Below are 23,925 nucleotides of genomic sequence, written 5' to 3'. Positions count from 1 at the left end.
GAGAGGGTGTGGAGAAAAGGGACCCCCCTTGCACTGTTAGTGGGAATGTAATTTGATACAGCCACTATGGAGAACAGTATGGAGGTTCCTTAAAAAATTAAAAATAGAATTACCATATGACCCAGCAATCCCACTACTGGGCTTATACCCAGAGGAAACAATAATTCAAAAAGACACATGCACCCCAATGTTCATTGCAGCACTATTTACAATAGCCAGGGCATGGAAGCAACCTAAATGCCCATCGACAGATGAATGGATAAAGAAGATGTGGCAAATATATACAATGGAGTATTACTCAGCCATAAAAAGGAACGAAATTGGGTCATTTGTAGAGATGTGGATGGACCTAGAGACAGTCATACAGAGTAAGTCAGAAAGAGAAAAATAAATATCATATGTTAACACATATATGTGGAACCTAGGAAAATGTTACAGATGAACCGGTTTGCAGGGCAGAAATTGACACACAGATGTAGAGGACAAACGTATGGACACCAAGGGGGGAAAGCGGTGGGGGGTGGGGGTGGTGGTATGATGAACTGGGAGATTGGGATTGACATATGTACACTAATATGTATAAAATGGATAACTAATAAGAACCTGCTGTATAAAAAAATAACATTCAAAAATTCAAAAAAATAACTTAGACATACTGTATTCTGTTATAAACTATTGGTTGTAACATAATAAATAGTTCAATATAAATGAATTTAAGCACAAACCATATATCACACATTACATGAAATAGAAAAAAAATAGATATCACATATTACATGAAATAGAAAAAAATATATAGATATGATATAGCCCCAAAATTACTCCCTAAAAATTATCCTAGAAATTTCAAAAGGCAGATTACATAACTAACATATAATTATCAAAACGAAACGAATATACAAAATAGGGATATCAATTAAAAATTGTGTGCAGTTATTAAATTTCATTTCTTAATAAGCAATGAACTAAAACCTGTTAAGAACTGATGTCCTACACAATGGGATGGATGCTATATTAAAATGATTGGTAGAGAGCAGTCGATACAAAGATTCTGAAATGTAAAACAACTGCTTGTATTATATAGTTTATATTTTATTGGAAAAGTAATGTACTTTTCCAATAAAATGTACTAAAATGTATTCATTTCAATAATCTGTTTTATTTTCTACATGTATTGTATGAATTTCCCTAAGCCATTCTCCAGAGTTAACAACTTGAAACTCATTCATGTATTTTATTATGCATCATACAACTAAGACTAAGAGGCAGGTAAGAATGATTGTGGCAAACAGCCTAATTACAGAAAAAAGCTAATATATTTTTACACTACAACATTTTGAAACCAATTTTGTGTTTATTGAAGCACGATTTTTTCTTCATGCATATTTTTCAAGATTTTTTTTTTTTTTTTGTCAGAGTATTAGTTCCTTAGGGCTGCCGTAATAAATTACCACAGATTGGCTGGCTTAAAATAGCAGAAATTTATTCTGTCACTGTTCTGGAGGTTGGAAGTCTGAAACCAAGGTGTCAGCGGAGTTATTAGTTCCTACTAAAGTCTATGAGGGAGAATCTATTCCATGCTTCTCTCCTAGCTTCTTATGGTTGCCAGCAATTCTTGGTGTCCCTCGGCTTGTAGATGTATCACTTCAATCTCTGCCTCTACCTTCATGTGGCATTCTTCTGTGTGTCTCTCTCTTCTCCTCTTCTTATAATGACACAGACATATTGGATTAAGGGCCTGCCCTGCTCCAGTATGACCTCCTCTTAACTACTTACATCTGCAATAGCCATATTTCCACATAAGGTCACATTATGAGGTTTTGGAAAGGACATGAAGTTTGGAAGGATGCCATCCAACCCAGGGCAATTTCCATTTAACATTAATGAAAAGATTCCTGTATTATATAGCATCCAAAAATGATTGATGAAATAGGTGAATCATTGTTGAACATTAGATGCGATCTTTTATATTCTGATCAGATACTCAGATGAGCACTTACCTTTGGGAATCATTCTCATTCACAAATATGACGTACATACAAAGAAGAACTTTCAAAATTCTTCAGGGAGGACTGAGGAGATTAAGCTAGGTACTTTCATTGGTTTCTAATTTGAGCATACTGTTCCCTAGAATATTTTCTAATTCTGATTTCACTGCAGAATTGTTCAGATCTGAATAAAGTCTGTAAATTACAAGTGGTGAACAAACTTGGGAACTAAAGTTAAATATTACAGAGGTAGACAAAGTAAGTCTAAGGTAAATTCAAGTATTTAATTCTTATCTTTTGCCCATATAGTTATGTTGATATTTTATTCATTGGATTCACCAACTTAGAGTTTGTAATCATAATTGAGAAGATGAATTTTTCCTGTATTTGAATAAATAGTTTACTGAGCAAATTAATAGTATAAATGTGACTTCAAGGGAAACTACTTAAGAAAACAATCATTTACATGCACCTTTAATGAACATGCCCATGTATCCTTTTACTAATTACCTCTTATTCATCCTTCAAGTCACAAATCAAGCACCATGTTGTCAGACCTGGTTTCCTTCAGTAGATGAAACCCCTACTAGACGTACTTATGGTACCTTGTACTACTTCTTTATAGCCCTTACCGCGTTGCCAATTTTATACTAATATTTATGATTATTTAACTACCATTGCTCTTCTCGGCTAGACTATAAACTCCACAGGACTGATACTATGGGCTATGTGTATTTTACTCGCCTTTGTTTCTTTGCCTAGTTCAGTACTTGCTGCATAACTGAATAAACTAGAAGTGCATATTTTTGTATAAAAAGTTATATGAATACTGAATCAATTTCATTAATTTGTTAAAGAATCCTCTGCCACATGAACTTCACCTGAATAAACATTTTACAATTACAGTTACTATTTGTAAATAAAATCATTACATTGATTTTAGTATCTGGAAGAGATAACATACTTTTCCATTTCAATTAGACTTTGAATATTTCAAATAGCCCAATTTAAAATTGCAGGATTCAAATGATGAGAGATTTTTATTTATCAAAAGCATTCTGGGCTATTATTAAAATAAACACAATTGACTTTAAATATCAGTTTTGTGAAACATTCTCTGTGAGAGCTATTAGAGCAATTCTACATTTTTAGTTGCTAATATATGAAAACATGGCACATATCATACTGAAAAATCCCTTTAAAACAATGAACACTGTAATTTCAGTAATGAAATTTATCAGTATAATGCATTTTTAAAATAATACTTGAATATTTTAAATTTTCATAGTACCTATATTTGAGAAAGCTATAGTAGTAATTAATTATTCCCAAGTAGGAAAATTAAAATTCATTTTATGATCATTATTAATTATTTGAGTTATAGACAGTCTGTTGCAAATCTGAATATCTAAATTCAGAATTTGGGCATGCAGATATAATTATAATCTCTCTTTTGACAGCTTGAATCTACATAGTTAAGTAAATACACATATTCTTCTCTTCTCCTTCTTCTTCTTCTTTTTAAAAAAATTTCCTGGTTAGAGAAAGAACTGCATTTCAAAAGTCAAATATAATGCTAAGATAAACAATTTTTCCAGTTTTGAGACACTGCTGCATCTTGAATTGAGCTATCTGTGTCATGCTAATATTTCCTACATTTTCTTTTTGAGAAAAAAATGCTAAATACCCCTTATTTCCACACATATATAGTACATATCTCTATATATCCCACACTTTCTTATATTAGGCTGTTCAGGAATATTACACGAGAAACTGTGAGGAAGAACTTGAAGAATCAGATGATGATAACTTTCTCATAATTTGATAGCTGCTCTAAGCTTGGCTGAGCGTCCTCTGGGGTTATCTTGTACATCTTGATCTTCTGGAGTAAGCACCTTCTTATGCATCACTTTCCACATTAAAGGGGCCCTTCCTATAGAGACTCCTTCCGTGTTTTCATGATCTGAATCCAACTGTGATTTTTGTATCACCTTCTGTCTAGCACTTAGGTTAAACCTTTCTGTCATGCTTATCCCAAGCAGGAATCGTTTGATGATGCGATCCTCCAGTGAATGGAAGGAGAGGGCAACAAGGCGACCACCAGGTCTCAGAAACTTCTGAGCTGTCTTCAGTCCTGTGTAAAGTTCATTGAGCTCATTGTTCACAAATATGCGAACAGCTTGGAAAGTCTTGGTAGCGATATGGGTAGATCGTTGTAGCAAGTCTTTTCGTGCATAAGTAGCAGAGGGAGGAAATGCACCTACAAACAGATTTTGTAAAAACAGGAAAAGAGGACAAATAGGTAACATTAATATTTTCCACTGTAAATTTACTGGGTTGTGTTGTGTGTATATTTAAGGAACTAAGTTTCCTTAGAAAACTGTGTCATTTCATCCATACTTCTCCATTTTATTTCTGACCCTTCCATCAAAGTTTAAAACTATTCTGTCAGAAACATCTTTCAGAAATCTTAAGGGTAAATGGAGTCAAACAAGAGCAGAGAAAGAGAAAAGGGTGAACAAATATTTGAAGAAATAATAATGAAAAACTTCCTAGCTTTGATGAAAAATATTAACTCTCAGCTACAAAAAATTCAATGGACCTCAAATAGAACAAACAAAGAAAACTGCACCTAGATGCATCATGATCAAACTACTACAAGCTGAAGATAATAAGAAAAATCTTGAATAGAACAAAGAAAAACAATATATTACATAGGAGAACAAAAATATGATTAACAGCTAATCTCTCATTAGGATAATGGAGCCTATCAGACACTGGAATAACATTCAGATTGTTAAGGAAAAAAAACCTGTCTTCCAAGAAAGCTATTTTAAAACCATTCTTCAAAATTAAAGGTTCAAAGACATTTTCAAATAAATTTTAAAACGAGAAAATTCATTGCTAACAGCTCTAAATTTAAGAAATGCAAAACGAAATACTTCAGGCTGAAATAAAATAACATCAGGTGATAACTTGGATAGAGAGAGGGTAATGAAAATACGAGTGACATGATATGAAGAAAAGAAATAATTCTCTTAATTTCTTAAAAGACAGGACTGTCTTTCTGTCATTCTTAATTTCTTTAAAAGGCAAGACTCTAAGTAAAATTATAACATAATATTCTTGGTTTTATAATATAGATATAGATATGTATTGTATATGACAGCAACAGCACAAAGGATGAGAGTGTGTAAATGAAACTACACTAGTACAAGGTTCCTATATTTTACTGGAAGTTAACGTTGCGTATTGTGGTCCCTAGAGCAATAACAAAAAATAATGCAAAGAAATAAAGCTAATAAGTGAATACAGAATAAAAATAATCCACAAAATATTGTTTAATACAAAAGAAGGCAGAAGAACAGCAAAATAAAAATGAGACAAAGAGAAGACAAATAGCAAAATGTCAGACAATAAATCCAAATATAAAAATAATCACATTAAATGTAAGGGTACTAAACACTCCAAAAAAACGCAGAGACTGACTGAAAACTAGCAAGACCTAATTATACATTGTCTACAGAAATGTACATTAAATATAAAAACACAAATAAAAGTAAGCAAGAGGCTGTGAAAAGGTATACCATGTAGAGATTAAGCATAAAAAAAAACAGAGAGACTATACTACCATTAGACAAAATAAACTTTTAAAAAGAACTGCTAGACCCCAAAATAAACATTTACTATTGAGAAAAATGATCAAGACAGCAGGAAGATACAATTACAAATGCATATGCACCAAATAACATCGTTCCAAAAATTTACATGTCTCAGAAAAATGACCCACATTTATATAGGCAATTATGTTTTGACCAAAATGTCAAGTTAATTCAATGGAGAAAGAACAGATTTTCAATGAAAGTGATTATTTGTACAAAATGAAATGAACTTCAACCCTTACTCCACACCATACACAAAAATTAATTCAAAATGGATCATGGACCTAAGAGTAAACACTAAAACCATAAAATATGTATCTGACAAACCTCTCTTATTCAGCACATATAAGGGAATCTCACAATTTAATAACAGTTCACATTTAGTAATCTGTAGCTCCGGTAGTAAAGTACATTAAGACACATCTGATTAATCTTCTTAGGAAACTGGATCAGAGAAGGGGAGAAATAATATTTTACCTGTACCACAGAGCTGAGAACCCTGCAGCCTGACGTTAACCAAATCAGTGTTATAGGTTCACCCTTCCCTCTACAAAATCTACTTTGCTGAAAGGCTAGAAAACGTTAGACATTAGGGAATTTATCTTCCAACAACCAGGTCTCTCAGAAACAAAATGCCAAAGTCAAAGCTGAGGAGGGAGGTCAACTTCTTTCCCTTTGCTATTCAATTTCTCCATTTTCCAGGAAAGAGTTTTGGTCACTGGGCAATGTATTTCAAAACATTCTAAGGATCTGAACAAACATGCAACTGTTCATGATTTAGAGCTTGGATTTAGAGAACGCTTCAAGAAGGTTGCATTCCTGAAGTCCTTACGTGATTCAAACCTTGCCTAATTCAACGCTAATTTTTTCAAAGGAGAAATGTAATATAAAATACATTTTAATGTATATGGATTTTAATGTAAAATAGGAGGTAAACATTCATGGAGCATATGGATCAACAAATACTGTAGGATATTTTTGCTTTAAGGTTTAAAAAATTGTTTTTCTTATCATCTCTAATATTTTGTAGAAATTAAAATCATGGTTCAACATGGTAACTGCTTAGCTTTCTTTGCATTTTATCACATTTCAAAGATATATATTTGAGGATGTGTTTTTTAACGTAGCACCCTGAATTAGCCATGCCTGGATATGTGTTAACTAAATTGATGAAATGATAGAAAAGCAGAGAGCTTAATTAACAGTTCCTTGATATTATCTTTAAATGTTTTTGAAAGCTAATAAAAATAGGAAATGTTAAAATAACAAAGTAATGTCTGAAATCCTCACAGAAATTCTAATATAAACAACAGCATTGGTTCATTTGACATGACAAAGTACGGTAGGCATTTCTGTTTACCAGCTAAAATGGCACCTTCCTCTGCTATAATTATAGTTTATAACTCATTCAGCCAGCTAGTTATAAAACTATGAGATTCCTGACTGATTCTTTTAATTGAAGAAATCTGTTTTTATTTCAAAGTATTCACATAAAGTGAGACTTTATTAACATTTTATATTATGCAATGTCAAGTTTATATAATTCATGTTCACATTAAGTACATCCACACTATCTATGAATCTGGAGCTCACAAATTAACACCACTGTGACCAGATAAGCTTGTCTTTCTAAGGTCTAATTAGGCCTTGTCAATATCATATCATGGAGAAAGAAAATAAGAGCTTTTGTTTATATTTAGGAATGGATGATCCTGAAGATAATAGGATAACTACATTCCATGAAGCTTTCCTTCTGGGGCTTTCTTACTTTTGTTTAGGGAATTCTAATATGGACTATGTCCACTGGATTTCTTGGGAAGGATTTCTAGGTGTGGTCCTGTCAGCCTCCTCAAGTCCCATTTTTAGGGAGATGACAAGGGCCTGCAATGGGCAACGTGTTTCGTGCAGCTTTTTGGTGCTGCTCTGGGGATGAAAGGCACATATCCTCCCTTCCTTTATACTGGCACTTTTGTGTCTGTAATTTATGGGAAGAGAGGTTGACAATGCAGATTGTGTAAAATGAAATAAAGAAACAAAAGTATATAAAATAGCATATGGTAATGAAAATTAATGTAGTAAAAACAAAACATCAACAGACATTGTTACAAACAGACAAGAATATAAGAAAAGACAATACTGCTATCAAGAATTAAGCAAGATTCTTTGTCTGAATTGGAAACTTTAAAGACAATGAGTAAATGTCCTGTGCCTCTGAGGTAGCAAAAAAGTGTTTCCTTGTGAAAGTCACTGGTCAGAGAGCAATTCTGCCACAGAGTTCTCTTAGGTATGCATAGACTAGGGAGGAACATTTGCCTACAGGTCATCAGGAAAAAAAGATTCAAAAACTATACCAGAACCAATGCCTACCTATGAGCTGGAATCTGATTTAGGCCATAGGAAGAAAAATATTAGTGATACATGCTCCCTGACTCTGAGGAGCGGGCTGTTTTGCAATCCTTCACTGCTTTCTCATCTCCCATATCCTGTTATCAGAAATAGAAACTGGTCTCTCTGTTTTTCCATTTCCTGAGCTTAATCACAAAGTCTTGTATGGCTAATTCATTTGATTAAGGCAGAGAGCAGGTAAGACAAAATATGGACTCAATCACAATTTGGGTCATTTGGTTTGGTACTGAGAGAAAATCTCCTTTTTCTGGTTTATAGTCCATCAACAGATTTACTTCACACCAGGCCAATGTATATTAGTTCTAAGTGGGAAGAGGTGTGCTTACTCTTCCAATAGTACTTATCACACTACTGTGATTACTAGTTTGCTTGCCTGTCTTACTCGACTCTGATCTCCTTGTGAACAGGAACTATTTCATGTTAACTCATATCCCTCCTGCTTAATAGAGAAGCTTATGATTCTTAACCTTGACTGCACATCAGAGTCACCTGTGGAGCTTTTGAAAAAATAAAGATGCTTGGCTGAAGTCCAGACCTATTGAATCAGTTTCAGGGGTTTATTACACAGGAATCAGTACTTTTAAAAAGCTTTACAGAGGATTTTGACTTGCAGCCAAAATTTAAAACTACTGTAGTAAACACTCGGTAAATGTTTGTTAAAAAGATAAGGAATAGATAATGAACAAAAAATATGTATAAATGAATAAAAATCCAGGGCCATAACTACAAAGTTTCATTCACATCATTGGATGGATATATGAAGAGTATAATATCCAGTTACATCAATAAGTGACTAAATGAAGAACATAATATTTTTAGTCAGAGAAAACATTATGAATAGAATTTTTAAATAATGTCATGAAACAAACCCCATCCTATATCCTACTTTTTGGCCATATATGATTGTGCGTACCAAATTATGATTTTAATGGGACAACTGAACTCTTAAATTTGCTAACAATATCATTGTCTCAATACAACTGTATGCATGTATTTAATGATACCTGATACTGACTGGGAATGTCCTTAATGAATCAATCATTTGCACATGCAGTGGAGCAACTGCAAATAATCTGAACCTTAGGCCATGCAAGCTTGAAAGTCTTTATTATCTGAAATGAGCAAATGTGCAAAGTGAACTTTATTTTTGCATATTCTTTTACAGAATAAAATAAGACATGAGAATGTATTGGTAAGATTTGGAAATTTACAGTAAAAAAATTCATCAAGATCTTCAGTGGTTTAAGTTCAAATTCCCCCCCAAAGATTAATGCATTAATTAATTAATATTATAATTAATATTATAATTGAGATTAATTAATATTGTTGGGATTTTTAGGTTAACTATTTCACTTAACACCTTTGAAATCCTAAACGACAAGTTTTCTCAGTTCTTCAAAATAGCAGAACTGTTTTCCTCTTAATACCTTAAAATAGCAAAATTATGTCAGTAAAATTCCTACAAAAGGAAATTAAAAGCTAATATACATTCAATACCAAGTTAAGATGTTTTCAAGTTAAGTACACTTTTAAAAAAATGTGTATTTAAGAATAAATGAACATTAAACCCACTATGGGATAACGAGTTCTAATTTCAGTATAACCTTAAGACATTAATTGGCACTTACCTCTCTCACAGTAATGCTGGGAAAATTCATAACATAAGAGATCGACCCTAGCTATTCAAGAAAAGTTTTGAAGTGTTCTGCCTCACTAGAGGCACTCCATTCTCACATTCCAGATCAGGCTCGTTTGCAGTGGTATTTTACAATGCCTGACAGTTTCATATCCTTATTCTTTTCTTCCTCTCATATCAGCAAATTCTGGCGACTCTTTATCTGGAATGCATGCAGAACTCTACCACTTCACACCAGTTCCACTGCTCTCACCCTACTCCAAGCCATCATCATCTTTTCCACACAGTCATCAGACAGGTCTTTTGTGTACAAAAACTGGATGTCATTCCACGGTTCAAAACCTCTAGTATCTTCCTATCACATGAAATAGGAACTGAAGTTCTTCTTACCTTGGCCAAATGTCCCTATGCTATATACAATTTCTGCTTCTACCACCCCCATTTCTCTGAACTCATCTCCTGATCTCGAGCTCTGTAATCTTAACTAATTCATGGCGTGTTCATCCTGGGTCCTTTGACCTGTACCAAGAATATCTATCTGCCTATATATACCTGGATGGGTTACTCCTTACTTCACTCAGGTCTCTTCTCAAACACTGCAGAATTAGAAAAGAAAAATAGCACCCTGTCACTGGAGTCCCCTTACATGGTTTTATGACTTTTTTTTTCATAATACCTTATCAGGGATAATATTTATTTGTTTACCATCTGTCTTCCTCCACTAGAATATACACTCAGTGAAAACAGAGACTTTGTTAACTGCTATAAATCTTTTACAGCAAGAAGAGTTAGTAGATTGAAAGAATGATTGTATTTGTACTTTAAAGTTATAAACATAGTCATTGTTAAAAAAACAAAAACAAAAGCAAAAAGATATATTATCTGTAGTATATGCAGTAAAATGTTAATGTCACTACTCCTTAAATTCCACCCTAAGAGGCAATCAAGAGGTATACTTTCTAACTTTTTTCTTAATAGATATATATGACACTTGTATATAAATGTATGTACATGCATACATATATATATTTGTAAAAAGGGAATGATCTGTACAATATCTGCAACTTGTTTAATTACCTTACTTTTAAAAGTAATTTCATGGGCTTCCCTGGTGGCGCAGTGGTTGAGAATCTGCCTGCCAGTGCAGGGGACACGGGTTCGAGCCCTGGTCTGGGAAGATCCCACATGCCGCGGAGCAACTGGGCCCGTGAGCCACAACTACTGAGCCTGCGCATCTGGAGCCTGTGCTCCGCAACAAGAGAGGCCGCGATAGTGAGAGGCCCGCGCACCGCGATGAAGAGTGGCCCCCGCTTGCCGCAACTAGAGGAAGCCCTCGCACAGAAACGAAGACCCAACACAGCCATAAAAAAAAAAAAAAAAAAAAAAAAAAAATTTCAGTTGTATAGATACATTATAGTCCATTTTGTTTGTTCATTTAACAAATGTTTATACTGTCAAGAACAGTACCAGCTAACTGGGAATGGTAATTAAGGTAGAGGCAGTCTCTACTTTGGTGGAGCTCATATTGCCACCACAGCAAGAATATTTGGTATGTTTTCTATTTTTACTATCACAAAAAAATGCTGCAGTAAACATGTGAACTGCACATTTTAAAAAATTCTACGTGGCAGAAAACCTCTACAAAGTAAAAAGTCACAATCTGGGAAAAATACTTTAACTGTATGTGAACTTGTGATAGTATGCCTGTAGAATTAGTGTTAGGTCAAAGGCTGTTTATGCCCATTTAAATTTGAATCAATGCTTCTAAATTTACTGTCTAAATAGATTGTACCAGTTTACTTCCACCAATAGTATTTGACAGAGTCCACCTCCCCACGTACTCAACTAGTACTGGAAACTATTACTTTTTGTAACTTAGACTAGTCTAATAGTAGGCAAATGATAGCTTATAGTTGTTTTAATTTGCATTTCTTTGGCAATTAGTAGAAGTGGGCATCCTCTCAAATCTAATGACCATTTGATTTTAGCTATGAATTGCTTGAACAAACCCTTAATGTGATGTTGCTTTTTTCTTTATTGATTTGGCAGAACTATTTATAAAATAAAGATATAAAGCATTTTCCTCTCATATATAGTTACAAATATTTTTCCTGGATTGTGACTGTCTTTTTACTTTGTAGATTTTTTTCTGCTATATAAAAATTTAGAATTTTCTGCTATATAGAAATTTTTCATGTTTTTTAGATTTTGTCAAGTTTAGGAAGGCTTTCCTCACTCCAAGATTATAGATATAACCAACTCTATGTTTTTCTGGTATATTTCTGGTTTTATTTCTTACATTTAAATATTTGATCCACGAGAAGTTTAATTTTTAGTATAGTATGAAGTAGGGATCTAACTTTATTTTTTAAAAACCACATAGCTAATTGCCCTATTTATGAAATAGTATGTTATTTCCCTACTCATTTGAAGTACTGCTTTGATCATATACTACACTTTTAGATACAAATCTGCTTCTGGATTCTCAATTGTGTTGCACTGATGTATTTCTCTATTTTTCTGCTAATACCAGGTTATTACTGCTTTAAAAAATTTTCCAGTACGTTTTGCTATCAGGTGGAGTAAGTCCCCCTTTCCCATGCCATTATCTTTCTTTTTAAAATTTTTTTGGGTATTTTTATTCACTTATTATTCCAAATTAAATTTAGAAATAATAAAGTATATAATGATAAACATTTTGATTGGAATTACAGTAAATTTCTAAACTGATCTGGAAAAATTTACATTATCATATCAAACAATCCATCCAAGAAACAGTATTTCCATTAATATTTTACATGTCCTTCATTAAAGTTGAATAGTTGTCTTCACTTTAAGTCATGGTCAGGCTATTTGTAAGTACTGTGTTTATACATACACACTTTAACCATCCCTATGGAAAAGCATAAGAAATGATAATATTATATTAAGATGACATGATGTAACAGAAATAGGGCTAAACTTTAGAAAGGAGAGACTAGGCTCAGTATAAGATCTTTTACATTTTTATGGCTGTTTGATGTGGGGCAATAGCACAACTTCTGAGTTTGTTTCCCCACTAGAAGATGAGGTGATAACACTTCTCACAGGATTATTCTGAAAATCAAATAAAGAAAATATTCAGGAGCACCTAGTGCACACTTGGCATAAAGTAGTCACTTTATGAATGTTATTCACACATTTATTTATTATTCTCAGTTGTAAAATGGAATAAGTGATGAGGGGATTTGATAGGTTAATTTGAGGTTCTGCCAAACTAATTTTACTCTCATCCTGAACTAATAGCACAGTAGGTAGGATAGAGGGCTGCTGAAAACCCCTGAAGCATCTGAGTAATGCTTCTTGGATTTAGGCATCAGACTAAAACACCTCAGCATCCAGAATGAAGTTAAAATGTTCCTTATGTACAAATTAATGGCGTACTTCTAAGTTTACTAAGCAGTATTTAGGCCTTAAAAGTATGAAGACTTAGCATGGCATAGGAATGAGAAATCATTAAAAGAATTTTTTTCCAGTTTGACCTTGACTTATAATAACTGATGCTAAGAATTAAAACCCTAATTTCATTAACCTAAACCTTCCAGACTGCACTCACCTGTCCAGGAGATTATCTTCCGTAATTACACTCCTAGATTCCTCTTGCCACCTAACTATACAACTTGTATTATGGCATTCTAAGCACATAATATTCTTTCTCTGTTCTTTTTTTATTTCTTTGCTTTAGTTCTCATGGAACATTTTTCTGCACAGGTTATCTGCTTTCTCAGGCACAGTTCCACAAGGATAAAATATATTTGGAGTCATTTTAAACCAGGCCCATTGTTTTCACAGCTCCAAAAAACCCAGTAATTACATCCTGAATGATGTATATCAGTAATTACAGCATCATTCACTTAGCCAATATTTATTATGTACAATGTAGTAAATGCTGGGGATTAAAATGTTTATGAAGACATAGTCCTTGTCCTCAAGAAATTCAAACCCAAAGAAGAAAAGATAAATAAATAAATATTGGGAAGAGGGTTATAAAGGATTGTACATACTATTAAGGGAAGGAGGAGGAGGAGGAGGGGGAGGGGGAGTGGAGAGGGAGGGGGAAGGGATCTTTGGCCCTCATATAGACAGCATTTTCCAAACTATTGTTCTGCAGAACAGTGATCTTGTAAACTATAGCACTTGCACCCCCAACCAAACACCAATGTGTCTGTTGTTAAGTCTGAGAAACACAGCATGCTATACTCCTCTTTTGGAGACTCACAGTACCCATTAGCATGGTAAAGCTCTGAAGGCAACCGTTTAACTTTGTTTACCTAGCATGTCCAAACTTTTTGAAACAGAACTTTTGATTTTTAATAACAACTATCTATTCCATAGAACTCGTTTGCTGGGTAACACACTTTGGAAAATATTGAAAATAGGTTTTGTGTTAATCACTTTACAAATATCTTAATTACATCGTTAAATCCCTATAATAATCCTGAGAGGTAAGAAGTAAATATCCTTATTTCCATTTAAAGGTCAAAAACAAAGGTGTAAAATGTATCTTCTCAAGTTCACAGGAATCAAATGGGAACTCAGATTCTTTTAACATGAAGTGTACCCTAACATCCCCTTTTTTGAAATACTGAGTGAGCCTAACTTCCCCAGAAGAAAGGCATAACATTTCTGGCGAGTTCTCTGAGAAACACATTCAGGGAAGCCCAGATCAGCATTAGTTCATCTAAACAGAAAAAAACAAAAACCCAAAAAACCCTTATATTATTATATAGGTTTGTAGTTTTAAAAATTTCCTTAGGATGTTCTTGAGTTTTTAAGTGTGCCCAAAACAAGGCAACAATTTTAAGATTGTATGTTCACTAAACTATCTCATCTCCTTTTTCCTGATTAGAATTTAAGGAAGTTAAGATGAAATCACATGGTTTAGAGTGATTTCCAGAAGCTCTGATTCCATGTCTGGTGTTTATATAACAATCTCATTTTCTGGGAGAAAATGAGTGTGGAATCTTTACTCTAAGCCTGAATAGCCTTTTACTGAGAGATGTTGTAATGGAACCCAAATCACTTTGCATCAAGTTGCAAGAGTTTGGCTTTCTTTCCACATTTCCCTTGGGGAGATGTGCATTGTCAAGCCTAAAGACTGCGCATGTGGTGAAGGCAGCAACTGCCCTGATCTCTTACCCTGGGAACAGTAATGAATACCTTCGGCTTTTGTTCTTTTCGTTCCATTGAAAATAATATATTGTTAGCTCAGGTTATTAGACTGTGCATTTGTCTCTTTTTCATCAGCTTTCTTGATAGTGGGTTTAAAAAAGAAACAGTTGCTACTGCTGCCATTATAAAAAGACTTTTGGGCAGGTACTGATTACATGTTTTTGATTAGGAATCTAGACTCATCCAATGCAGTACATACTGGGCTTTTCCTGACTCACTTGCTAGGAAGGGAGCCCTTTACAGTTTTTTTATGTTCTAAAAATGAATACTTAATATTCTCCAGCTAAGCAAAATGAGGGGACAAGCTTGTGTACAATTAGGAATTAAGGGCTCAGATGGCTAAAATCTTGGGAAATTAAACCCAGATCCTTTTATTTTTTTTCTTTAAAGCTTCTTGAAAAATGCTGAAAGAATACTGAAAGATTTTTCCATACATTTGTTATTATGCATTTCTTGTAAATACACAATTTTACCGATGACAGGGCAGCGCTCCTTGCTCTCATTCTCAGTCTAGAATGCCCTTTTCCCTCTTCTTACAGTTTATGTCTACTCATCCTTAATACTCACTAAGGTGCAATCTTCTCCAGGAAGCTTCTGCAATGACCTTTTAATAGATATTTTTATCAAACTATTTACTACTCTATACTATTTATCTATTAGCCCTTACTAGGCTGTAAGAAGTCCAGAAACCTTTTCTTATTTTCCTTATATCCCCAGTCCCAGGTCTAGGGCCTGGTGCACAGTAGGTGGCAAAGGGGAAAATCCACTAAATAAGAGATATTCTTCCAGTCCCAGATAAAGATCAAGATGTACCATAAATGGTATTCTGAATGTGGAAATTCATAAAATCCCTAAAATCTTTGTAAGATTTTGTATATACATGCAGATTTATGTGGAGACACTGCAGGGCTTCTATCAAAGGCTCAAATATACCAGGGACTCCAAAGTAGGTAAATTCCTGGTGAAAACATATTGAGTTTACTGAGTTTTCAGCTTACAACTTACCATCTTTAATAATACCACCAAACAAGGCTCTGCATTTATCTAGTTTTGGTTTGTTATATTTTTTCTTTAACTCCAGGAATATCACCACTTAGCACCATCAGAAGCGTTGGTTAAAAACCCCCTTTACGCATGACAGCAGAAGTTGGAAACTATAGCAGTGAATATTCAGTCTTCCTCTGACTCACAAGGAATTTCATATTAAAAGAGAAAAGCTTGCTTAGTAACAGGCTGCACTATATATAATAATAGAACACAATTTGTATGTGGAAGCGGTAAGATAGATTTCATTCATAAAAAACACCATGCTTCTGGCTAGATAAATGACTTGAGGTCCCAGAGAGAAATTATCATTTTTAGTTCTGGGATACCCTTATGCTACTTACACTTTTTAAAATTTAATACATTCACATGTTCAAACGTATTGAGATTTTTAAGCTCGTGAATGAAATTAGCAGTGTGCTGTGGCTGTCAACGTGATGCACTGCAATTCCTCCTCAGTGGTAGGGTTTAAAAATTAATTCAGCTCTTGCACCTGTTTGTCAGCATTCGTCTGTCGAATTTCTATCACATTTAATAAGTCTCTGTGATGCAACTCGTGTCCTTTTGCCTGGGCTCCTTTAATGTAGGGTTAAATTCTCACCCATCTGAAATTCAAGTAATATTACAAATTTCATATTGTTAATTAAAATCTGTGAACTTCAGTGGTTCTGGATAAAATTGGCTTTACTCAGTGAGGTTCTTTTGAAACTTCTTCAGAGTTTCATCTAATCCCCAACTCCTACCAGGTTAAGTCTGATGACAACATGATCTCACTCTGGGTGGTTGAGATTTACAAATCCTCCTACAATAGGGAAAACATCGAGTTGTAGGCTTGAACAAAAAAGGTAACAAGGAACATTACCTACTGAGAAGAAATAAAAAAGATGGCTCAGAATTAAATTAAAAGAATATCAAATTAAAGGATTGATATTTTTCTCACATTATTTTTCAATAAAGCTAATTCTATACTACCTGTGTCTTAAAATGCTTAGCATAGATGGGGTAGCTCAAAATGAATCATGATTCCTATTACCTATTTAGGTAGTCAACATTAAATTTACTTATTGCATCTTCAAACCAGGATTGAGGACTATTTGCCAGATACTGTGAACACAAAGCAGTCTAAGCAGGAAGTTCCAGCATATTAAAGACCCATAATAAGATACTTCATTTGAACCTTTAGGAATAGTCTATAGGGCATACAGTACTACTCTCAGTTGGGCCAGTCACACTTTCCAGAGCTGGGAGAAGGTAACAGGAAAAGATATTTAACAATGCCCTCTTTTTCTTGTGAGGTTAGCACATACGCATAATTAATCCTCATGCTCCAAGGTAAAGTTGTTTGCCCTCCTGTAGCATACTTAATCTGCAATGGAACACTTCTCAACTGTATTGAAATTATTTTAAAAAATTTAAAACTTAAATATTTCTGCCACTGAAATATAAGCTTCCAGAAGTCAGGATCGTGTGTTACTCCCAGAAGGCAGGGATTATGTATTTTCCTCATTTTTCTCATAACAGGCTTGATGAAAGACTAATAGACTGTCTTACTGAGTTAAAGAATAGATGATTAATTTCTCCAAAGGCCTATAGCACATGGATTTTAATTAAATCATAGATTGTAAGTATCTCCTTTTTCTCCCTACCATATCCCAATCTAATAGTGAACCCCTCCCCCCGCTCATCTTTTATTTTTCTGCCTGCTCTATCCTACTAAATTGTTCTAGGAGCAGTGCTTTGGATAATGTCCAGTGAAGGCTATTGGTTTCTAGAAGAATGTATGTTCATTCTGAAAAACAATGTTTCAAGGACTAAAGGCATATATATATGCCATTAATCTCACCTAGGAGATTTAGCCTATAAAGGAAATACCCCTCTCGGCTCCAAAATCCCTTAAATATGCATAAAAGCATTTATTAATTATATAGCTTTCAATAATAGCCTCCACTAGGAGGTAAGCCAAATATCTAATAATGATGATATAATAAAATAAATTATGGTATTTCTTACTGATACTTAGTATACGGAGATAAAAAATGAGTAACATGATAAAACACTAAGTGAATGAACTCCAAACTTACATCCTTTCAACCATTTCAACTCAAAAAATGCAATAATAAATAAAAATAAAGAGATAAAGAGAATATGCAAGATTATATGTGTGCTATGGTGGTAGAGTGGTATTACAGGTTTTTAAAGTTTTCACTTGAATTTCTTAATGTTGTATGACATAAATGGGAATGCTTTTATAATAAAGAAAATTTTACATTTTTTCTATGATCATGAATTTTAATTATTTTTACATGTATTTGTGAAGAAGATTCTATCAACAACTAGATAAGGTAAATTCTTCATATTGATTAGCTTTTGTCAAATTCTATCATATGCCTAGCACAAGGGTAGGTAGTTTTAAAATGTAATTTCTAATCATCACAGCAATCTTATAAGTTAGGAAGCATTATCCTTATCTTAAAGAGGATTGGAATGATTATGTAACTTGTCCAATTTCACACATCTAGTAAACAGCAGGGCTAAAATTTGAATCCAAGTTTTTGTATAATTCCAAAATGAATATCTTTTTCCATTACTCAGTGACACAATAGAATGAAGAGACATGAACCCTGACTAATAACGCAAACAGGTAAGCAATATAGCAATACAGCATACTGGCTTGTTAATTTAAGTCTGTCATCAAAGTCCATTTTCCATCTAAAGAGTACAGAGATGAAGTCAACAACTTATAAATCCTACCTGCTAGATTATCATTCTCAGCTTCAAATTCTGAGATAGGTCTGAAGCACACAGGACTCTAGATCTTAATCTAGAGATTAGCTTTCCAGTGGACTTTACATAAATGTTCACATTCTTTTTTTTTTTAAATAAGAAATTGTAGTACCTTCAACATCATTGCCATGATGCTGTCTCTAAAACATTTCACTGAATAATAATAATTGGGCAACAGAGATCTTCATTCAACAATAATAATTTATATTTGTTTAACAATAACCCACATTCTCTTTTCAAAATCCAAGCCTATAGCTTATTGTGTGAGGGCTAACTTGTCACCTGGTTAATGAGATTTGATTCACCTTGAATGAGTTGGCAGCCAGCCCATCTTTAGAGTTCTTTAACTGATGAAGAAAAGGGGGGAAAGGTAAAGTAACAGCAGGAAATAATGTTTTCAATAAAAAAGGGATGCCTTCCCCAGTCTTGGCCTTTCCTCACACTGCTTCTCAAGCTTCAGGTTCCTAGTTCATTGACTGCTACATCTCTGCCTGCTGACATCTTAACCATCCCTTCAAAAAGCAAGACAGCTGCTGCTTGTATAGGAAATCTCTCCTGGTGAATCCATTATAAAATTTTTTACAGCATTTGTTCTATTCACTCAAATGCATTTACTCACTCAATAACCTGCTCACTCACTTATTTTTATGTGTTCATTCAACAAAACTTAAAAAAAAAAAAAGTCTACGAGAGATGAGTCTCTATTGGGCATTTAAAATACATTGTCTGATTTAGTTATCCAAGAATCCTGTGAGGTAGCTATTATCATTCATATTTTTCAGATTAAGAAACAGAGATTTAGAGAAGGTAATAAATGCCCAAATTTACAAGGCTAGTAAATGACAGGGCCACTTCAAATCTCCCTGACTGAATAGTTCTTGCTTCCTCTAACCTAGTCTTTTGTTCTTTAACTCATTCACTAGGAAATGGGTGCTGAGGCCACTCTGGTAAAGTTAGATATGGTTACTCTACACTTGAAGAGCTCACACAGTCTATGAAGGAGACAGAGTGTAATGAAGTAAATGCTCCTTAGATAAATGAACAACATGCGGGAAAAGTGAGCAACTTCAGGAAGATGGCGAAAAGGAAAGTTCAGGAAAGCTCTAAAGTAATGTCTAGTCTTGAAAGAAGTAGATACATTTTTTTTTTCTTTTTTTGAGGGGAGGAAGGAGAAGTGAGGAATGACATATCTTGCAGAGAGAGATCACATACAAAAGGACGGAAGTAAGAAAGCAGAAAGTGAGTCCTGGGACCATGAATGGTAAGCAGTTTGGTGTAGACATGGAGTGTGGTGTGGGGGAAAGGTGGTGAAGAAACTAGGTTAAAAAGATAGGCAAAAGCCAGATCATGAAGGGACTTGGTTTTCATCTTAAGGAGTTTAGGTTTTGTCTTACAGATAATAGGGAACCTACTAAGGATTTTTACGAGAGGTGTGATAGTAGGAGAGTTGTATTTTATAAATATAACTCTGGTAGAGCTTGAGATGGTGGGGTTCGGAGAGACAAGGTATAGAAGTTAGAAGACTAAGGTAAATATTCTGGCAAAGATAATAAAGGCTTATAATAAAGCAATGACAGTGGAAATCGGGGTGGTGGGACACAAAGATTTAGGGAGGCAGAATTTAAATGTCTTAGTGATACATATTTTCACTTCATATTAAGGTTGATTTGAGGGTTTTGATTTGGGCTTTTGGGTAAATGTGGTTAGGTGCATTAGAAACAAAAAAAGATGCAGGGTCAGTGGCACTAAGCAAGGTGAGATTTGGAACACTGAGCTTTATATGCTTGTGGGATAAATAGTTGATATGTTCAGAAAGTAGTGGCATATATTGGTCTAGAGTTCAGAAGAAAGATTTGAGTTGCACATGGGCATACAGATGATATCAGATCTGTAGAAATGGATGTAGATGCCCAGCATCATATGTACAGTGAATCAAGAACCAGGGATTGGGCTTCCCTGGTGGCGCAGTGGTTGAGAGTCTGCCTGCCAATGCATGGGACGTGGGCTCGAGCCCCGGTCTGGGAAGATCCCACATGCCGAGGAGCAACTAGGCCCGTGAGCCACAACTACTGAGCCTGCGTGTCTGGAACCTGTGCTCCACAACAAGAGAGGCCGCGATAGTGAGAGGCCCGCGCACCGCGATGAAGAGTGGCCCCCGCTTGCCGCAACTAGAGAAAGCCCTTGCACAGAAACGAAGACCCAACACAGCTAAAAATAAATAAATAATTAAAAAAAAAAAAAAAGAACCAGGGATTGAACTCCCAGCAAACAATAACATTTAAGGCAAAAGCAAAGAAAGAAAAATTAGTACTGAAAAAGTACAAGCAGAGAGGCAGGAGGGAGAATATGTCATCATAGGAGTCAAGGGGGGTGAGGGGAATGGTAAAATATGAGATAAAGGAAATGGAAAAATATTCTGCCTCATTTTAGAATTATTTGCTTAGATGTCAACATCCCACTACAGTTTAGACTTCTTATGAACATATAATAAGGATATATATAATATGTGGCATATATAAATTTTTCAAAGATATATATTATATATACAGATAGAGATATAGATATGTATCTTTTTAAAAAATTACTGAAAGAAAAAGAAAGTAGAAAAAGGGAAGTCATCAAAAGGAAAGAATAAAAAATATTAGAATTAAAAGAGCAGTGTTTATCCTCATCTATTCATATTTCAGTGTTTTAGCAGCAAAGGTTAGTCAACCACTAGAGCGGTATAGCTAACAGATACACTAAATTGATGCTTGCAATTATCAAGATTATGGTATAAAATGTCACAAAAATAGGGCAATGAGAATTAAACTTACTAATAGAACACAAATCATGACATGAAACATGAAATGTAAAAACAATGGGACTGAATGAAGCAATACCTAAGAGAGGAGAAGAGAAAATACTAGTGATAAAGTAAGATGCAGGAGGGCCTCAGTGCCTTTGTTTATGCTTAGTTTCTTTGTCTTGAGAACGCTTCTCCTAGACTTGTCACTTGGCTACTTATTCTTCTAGATTTTGCTTAAAGGCTACTTTTTCAGGGAAGCCTTCCTGAAACCCCTAAACCAGGCTAGGTCCCCATACTGTACTCTCTGTAAACCTTGTAAATTTATACTAAACCCCACATGTTAATACTAAACCCTATATGTTTTCTTCATAACACTTATACAATTTATAATTATCTATTTATTTGAATGATTATTTGCTTATTAACTGTTTCTCCCTCTGAGGCCTGGAAAGATTAAATAACTTGGCAAAGTTACACAACCACTAAGTAGCAAAACTAGGACTTGAATGCAGCTCTGCCTGACTCTAAAGCCTATATTCTCTTGTCATGCCACATTGCCATAATGAAGATGAAAGATGAACAAACTGCTATAGTAGTTTAAATCAAAGGTCATACCCAACTTGGGAGATCAAGGATGGAATAATTAAAAATATAAAGTGTCATTTAAGTTGGGCTATAATGGTGGAGAGGTTTTCAGCCAGTGGAGATGGAAGGAGAGTTTTTTTTTTTTCCAGGTAGAAGACATAGCACAATAAAAAACATAAGCAAAATATGTATAAGGCATGCTTGGAGGGAAAAGAATAGAACAGTTAGGCAAGAATACAGATGATGCTGAGAGAAGTGTGAAAAGAATGTCTTGGACCAGAGAATGGACCCAAATATATTATATCAAGCTTAGGAGTCTGGGATTAAATGTATCAGCAAAGGACAGCCATTGAAAGTTTTTGAACAAGTAAATGGCATGATTAGTAAAGCCGTGATGTCCTACGGGGTTGACTGGAGGTTAAAGAATGGAACAAAGTCTACTCAAATAACTTAAGATAAAAAACAATCATTAAAAGGAAATGTATGAATCACAGGAAGTCAATTACAGGAAATAGCACTAGGCCTTAAAGGAACTAGAAAGCTATCAGACAAGCACTCCTTCCACACATGTGTTTGTGCATGCATTTGTTTCTGTGTGTTTCTCTGAACATCTCCATTTTCTAGATGTCTGTTCTTTCTGCAGACTAATCTCCTTCACTCTGTTCTTGGTTCCCAGTTCTCCTAACTATGGCTTTCACCTTGCTCTTGATTGAAAGAGAGGCAAATCTGGTCCTAATTCTACATCCAATACCATATAATTATAGATTCTGGTTTTCTTGGCTCAGAAAACTATTAAAAAACATCTTTATTGGAGTGTAATTGCTTTAAAATGGTGTGTTAGTTTCTGCTGTATAACAAAGTGAATCATCTGTATGTATACATATATCCCCATATCCCCTCCCTCTTGCATCTCCCTCCCACACTCCCTATCTCACCCCTCTAGGTGGTCACAAAGCACCGAGCTGATCCCCCTGTGCTATGCAGCTGCTTCCCACTAGCTACCTATTTTACATTTGGTAGTATATATATGTCAATGCTACTCTCTCACTTTGTCCCAGCTTACCCTTCCCACTCCCCATGTCCTCAAGTCCATTCAGTATGCCTGCGTCTTTATTCCTGTCTTGCCCCTAGGTTCTTGAGAACCAATATTTTTTTTTTAGATTCCATTTATATGTATTAGCATACGGTACTTGTTTTTCTCTTTCTGACTTATTTCACTCTGTATGACAGACTCTAGGTCCAACCACCTCACTACAAATAACTCAGTTTTCCTTCTTTCTATGGCTGAGTAATATTCCATTGTATATATGTGCCACATCTTCTTTATCCATTGACCTGTCATGGACACTTAGGTTGCTTCCATGTCCTGGCTATTGTAAATAGTACTGCAATGAACATTGTAGTACATGACTCTTTTTGAATTATGGTTTTCTCAAGGTATATGCCAAGTAGTGGGATTGCTGGGTCATATGGTAGTTCTATTTTTAGTTTTTTAGGCAACCTACATACTGTTCTCCATAGTGGCTGCATTAATTTACATTCCCACCAACAGTGCAAGAGGGTTCCCGTTTCTCCACACCCTCTCCAGCATTTATTGTTTGTAGATATTTGATGATGGCTATTCTGACCGGTGTGAGGTGATACCTCACTGTGGTTTTGATTGCATTTCTCTAATGATTAGTGATGTTGAGCATCCTTTCATGTGTTTGTTGGAAATCTGTATATCTTCTTTGGAGAAATGTCTACTTAGGTTTTCCACCCATTTTGGGGTGGGTTGTTTGTTTTTTTGATATTGAGCTGCCTGAGCTGCCTGTATATTTT

The 23,925-nt window shown here is 34.6% G+C and overlaps 1 protein-coding gene across 9 annotated transcripts in view; it reads right to left on the bottom strand.

Moving 5' to 3' along the window:
* METTL15 (methyltransferase like 15) overlaps positions 1-23,925 on the bottom strand; it is a 370,942-nt gene that overhangs the window by 168,771 nt on the left and 178,246 nt on the right. For 4 of the 9 annotated variants that reach the window (XM_036861548.1, XM_036861550.1, XM_036861546.1 and 1 more), the window contains one exon: positions 2,823-4,248. The exons of 3 other annotated variants lie outside the window; for them this stretch is intronic. In XM_036861548.1, coding sequence (XP_036717443.1) covers positions 3,803-4,248 — 446 coding nt within the window. In that variant the 3' untranslated portion in view covers positions 2,823-3,802. Of the gene's footprint in view, positions 1-2,822; positions 4,249-12,520; positions 12,789-23,925 lie in introns of those variants that run through there. 2 more of the 9 variants (XM_036861551.1, XM_036861555.1) reach the window with 2 other exon arrangements.

The sequence above is a fragment of the Balaenoptera musculus genome, chromosome 8 (assembly GCF_009873245.2).
Source record: "Balaenoptera musculus isolate JJ_BM4_2016_0621 chromosome 8, mBalMus1.pri.v3, whole genome shotgun sequence".
Taxonomy (NCBI): domain Eukaryota; kingdom Metazoa; phylum Chordata; class Mammalia; order Artiodactyla; family Balaenopteridae; genus Balaenoptera; species Balaenoptera musculus.
Note: the sequence above shows the minus strand (reverse complement) of the source record. Positions and strands in the feature narration are given on the sequence as shown.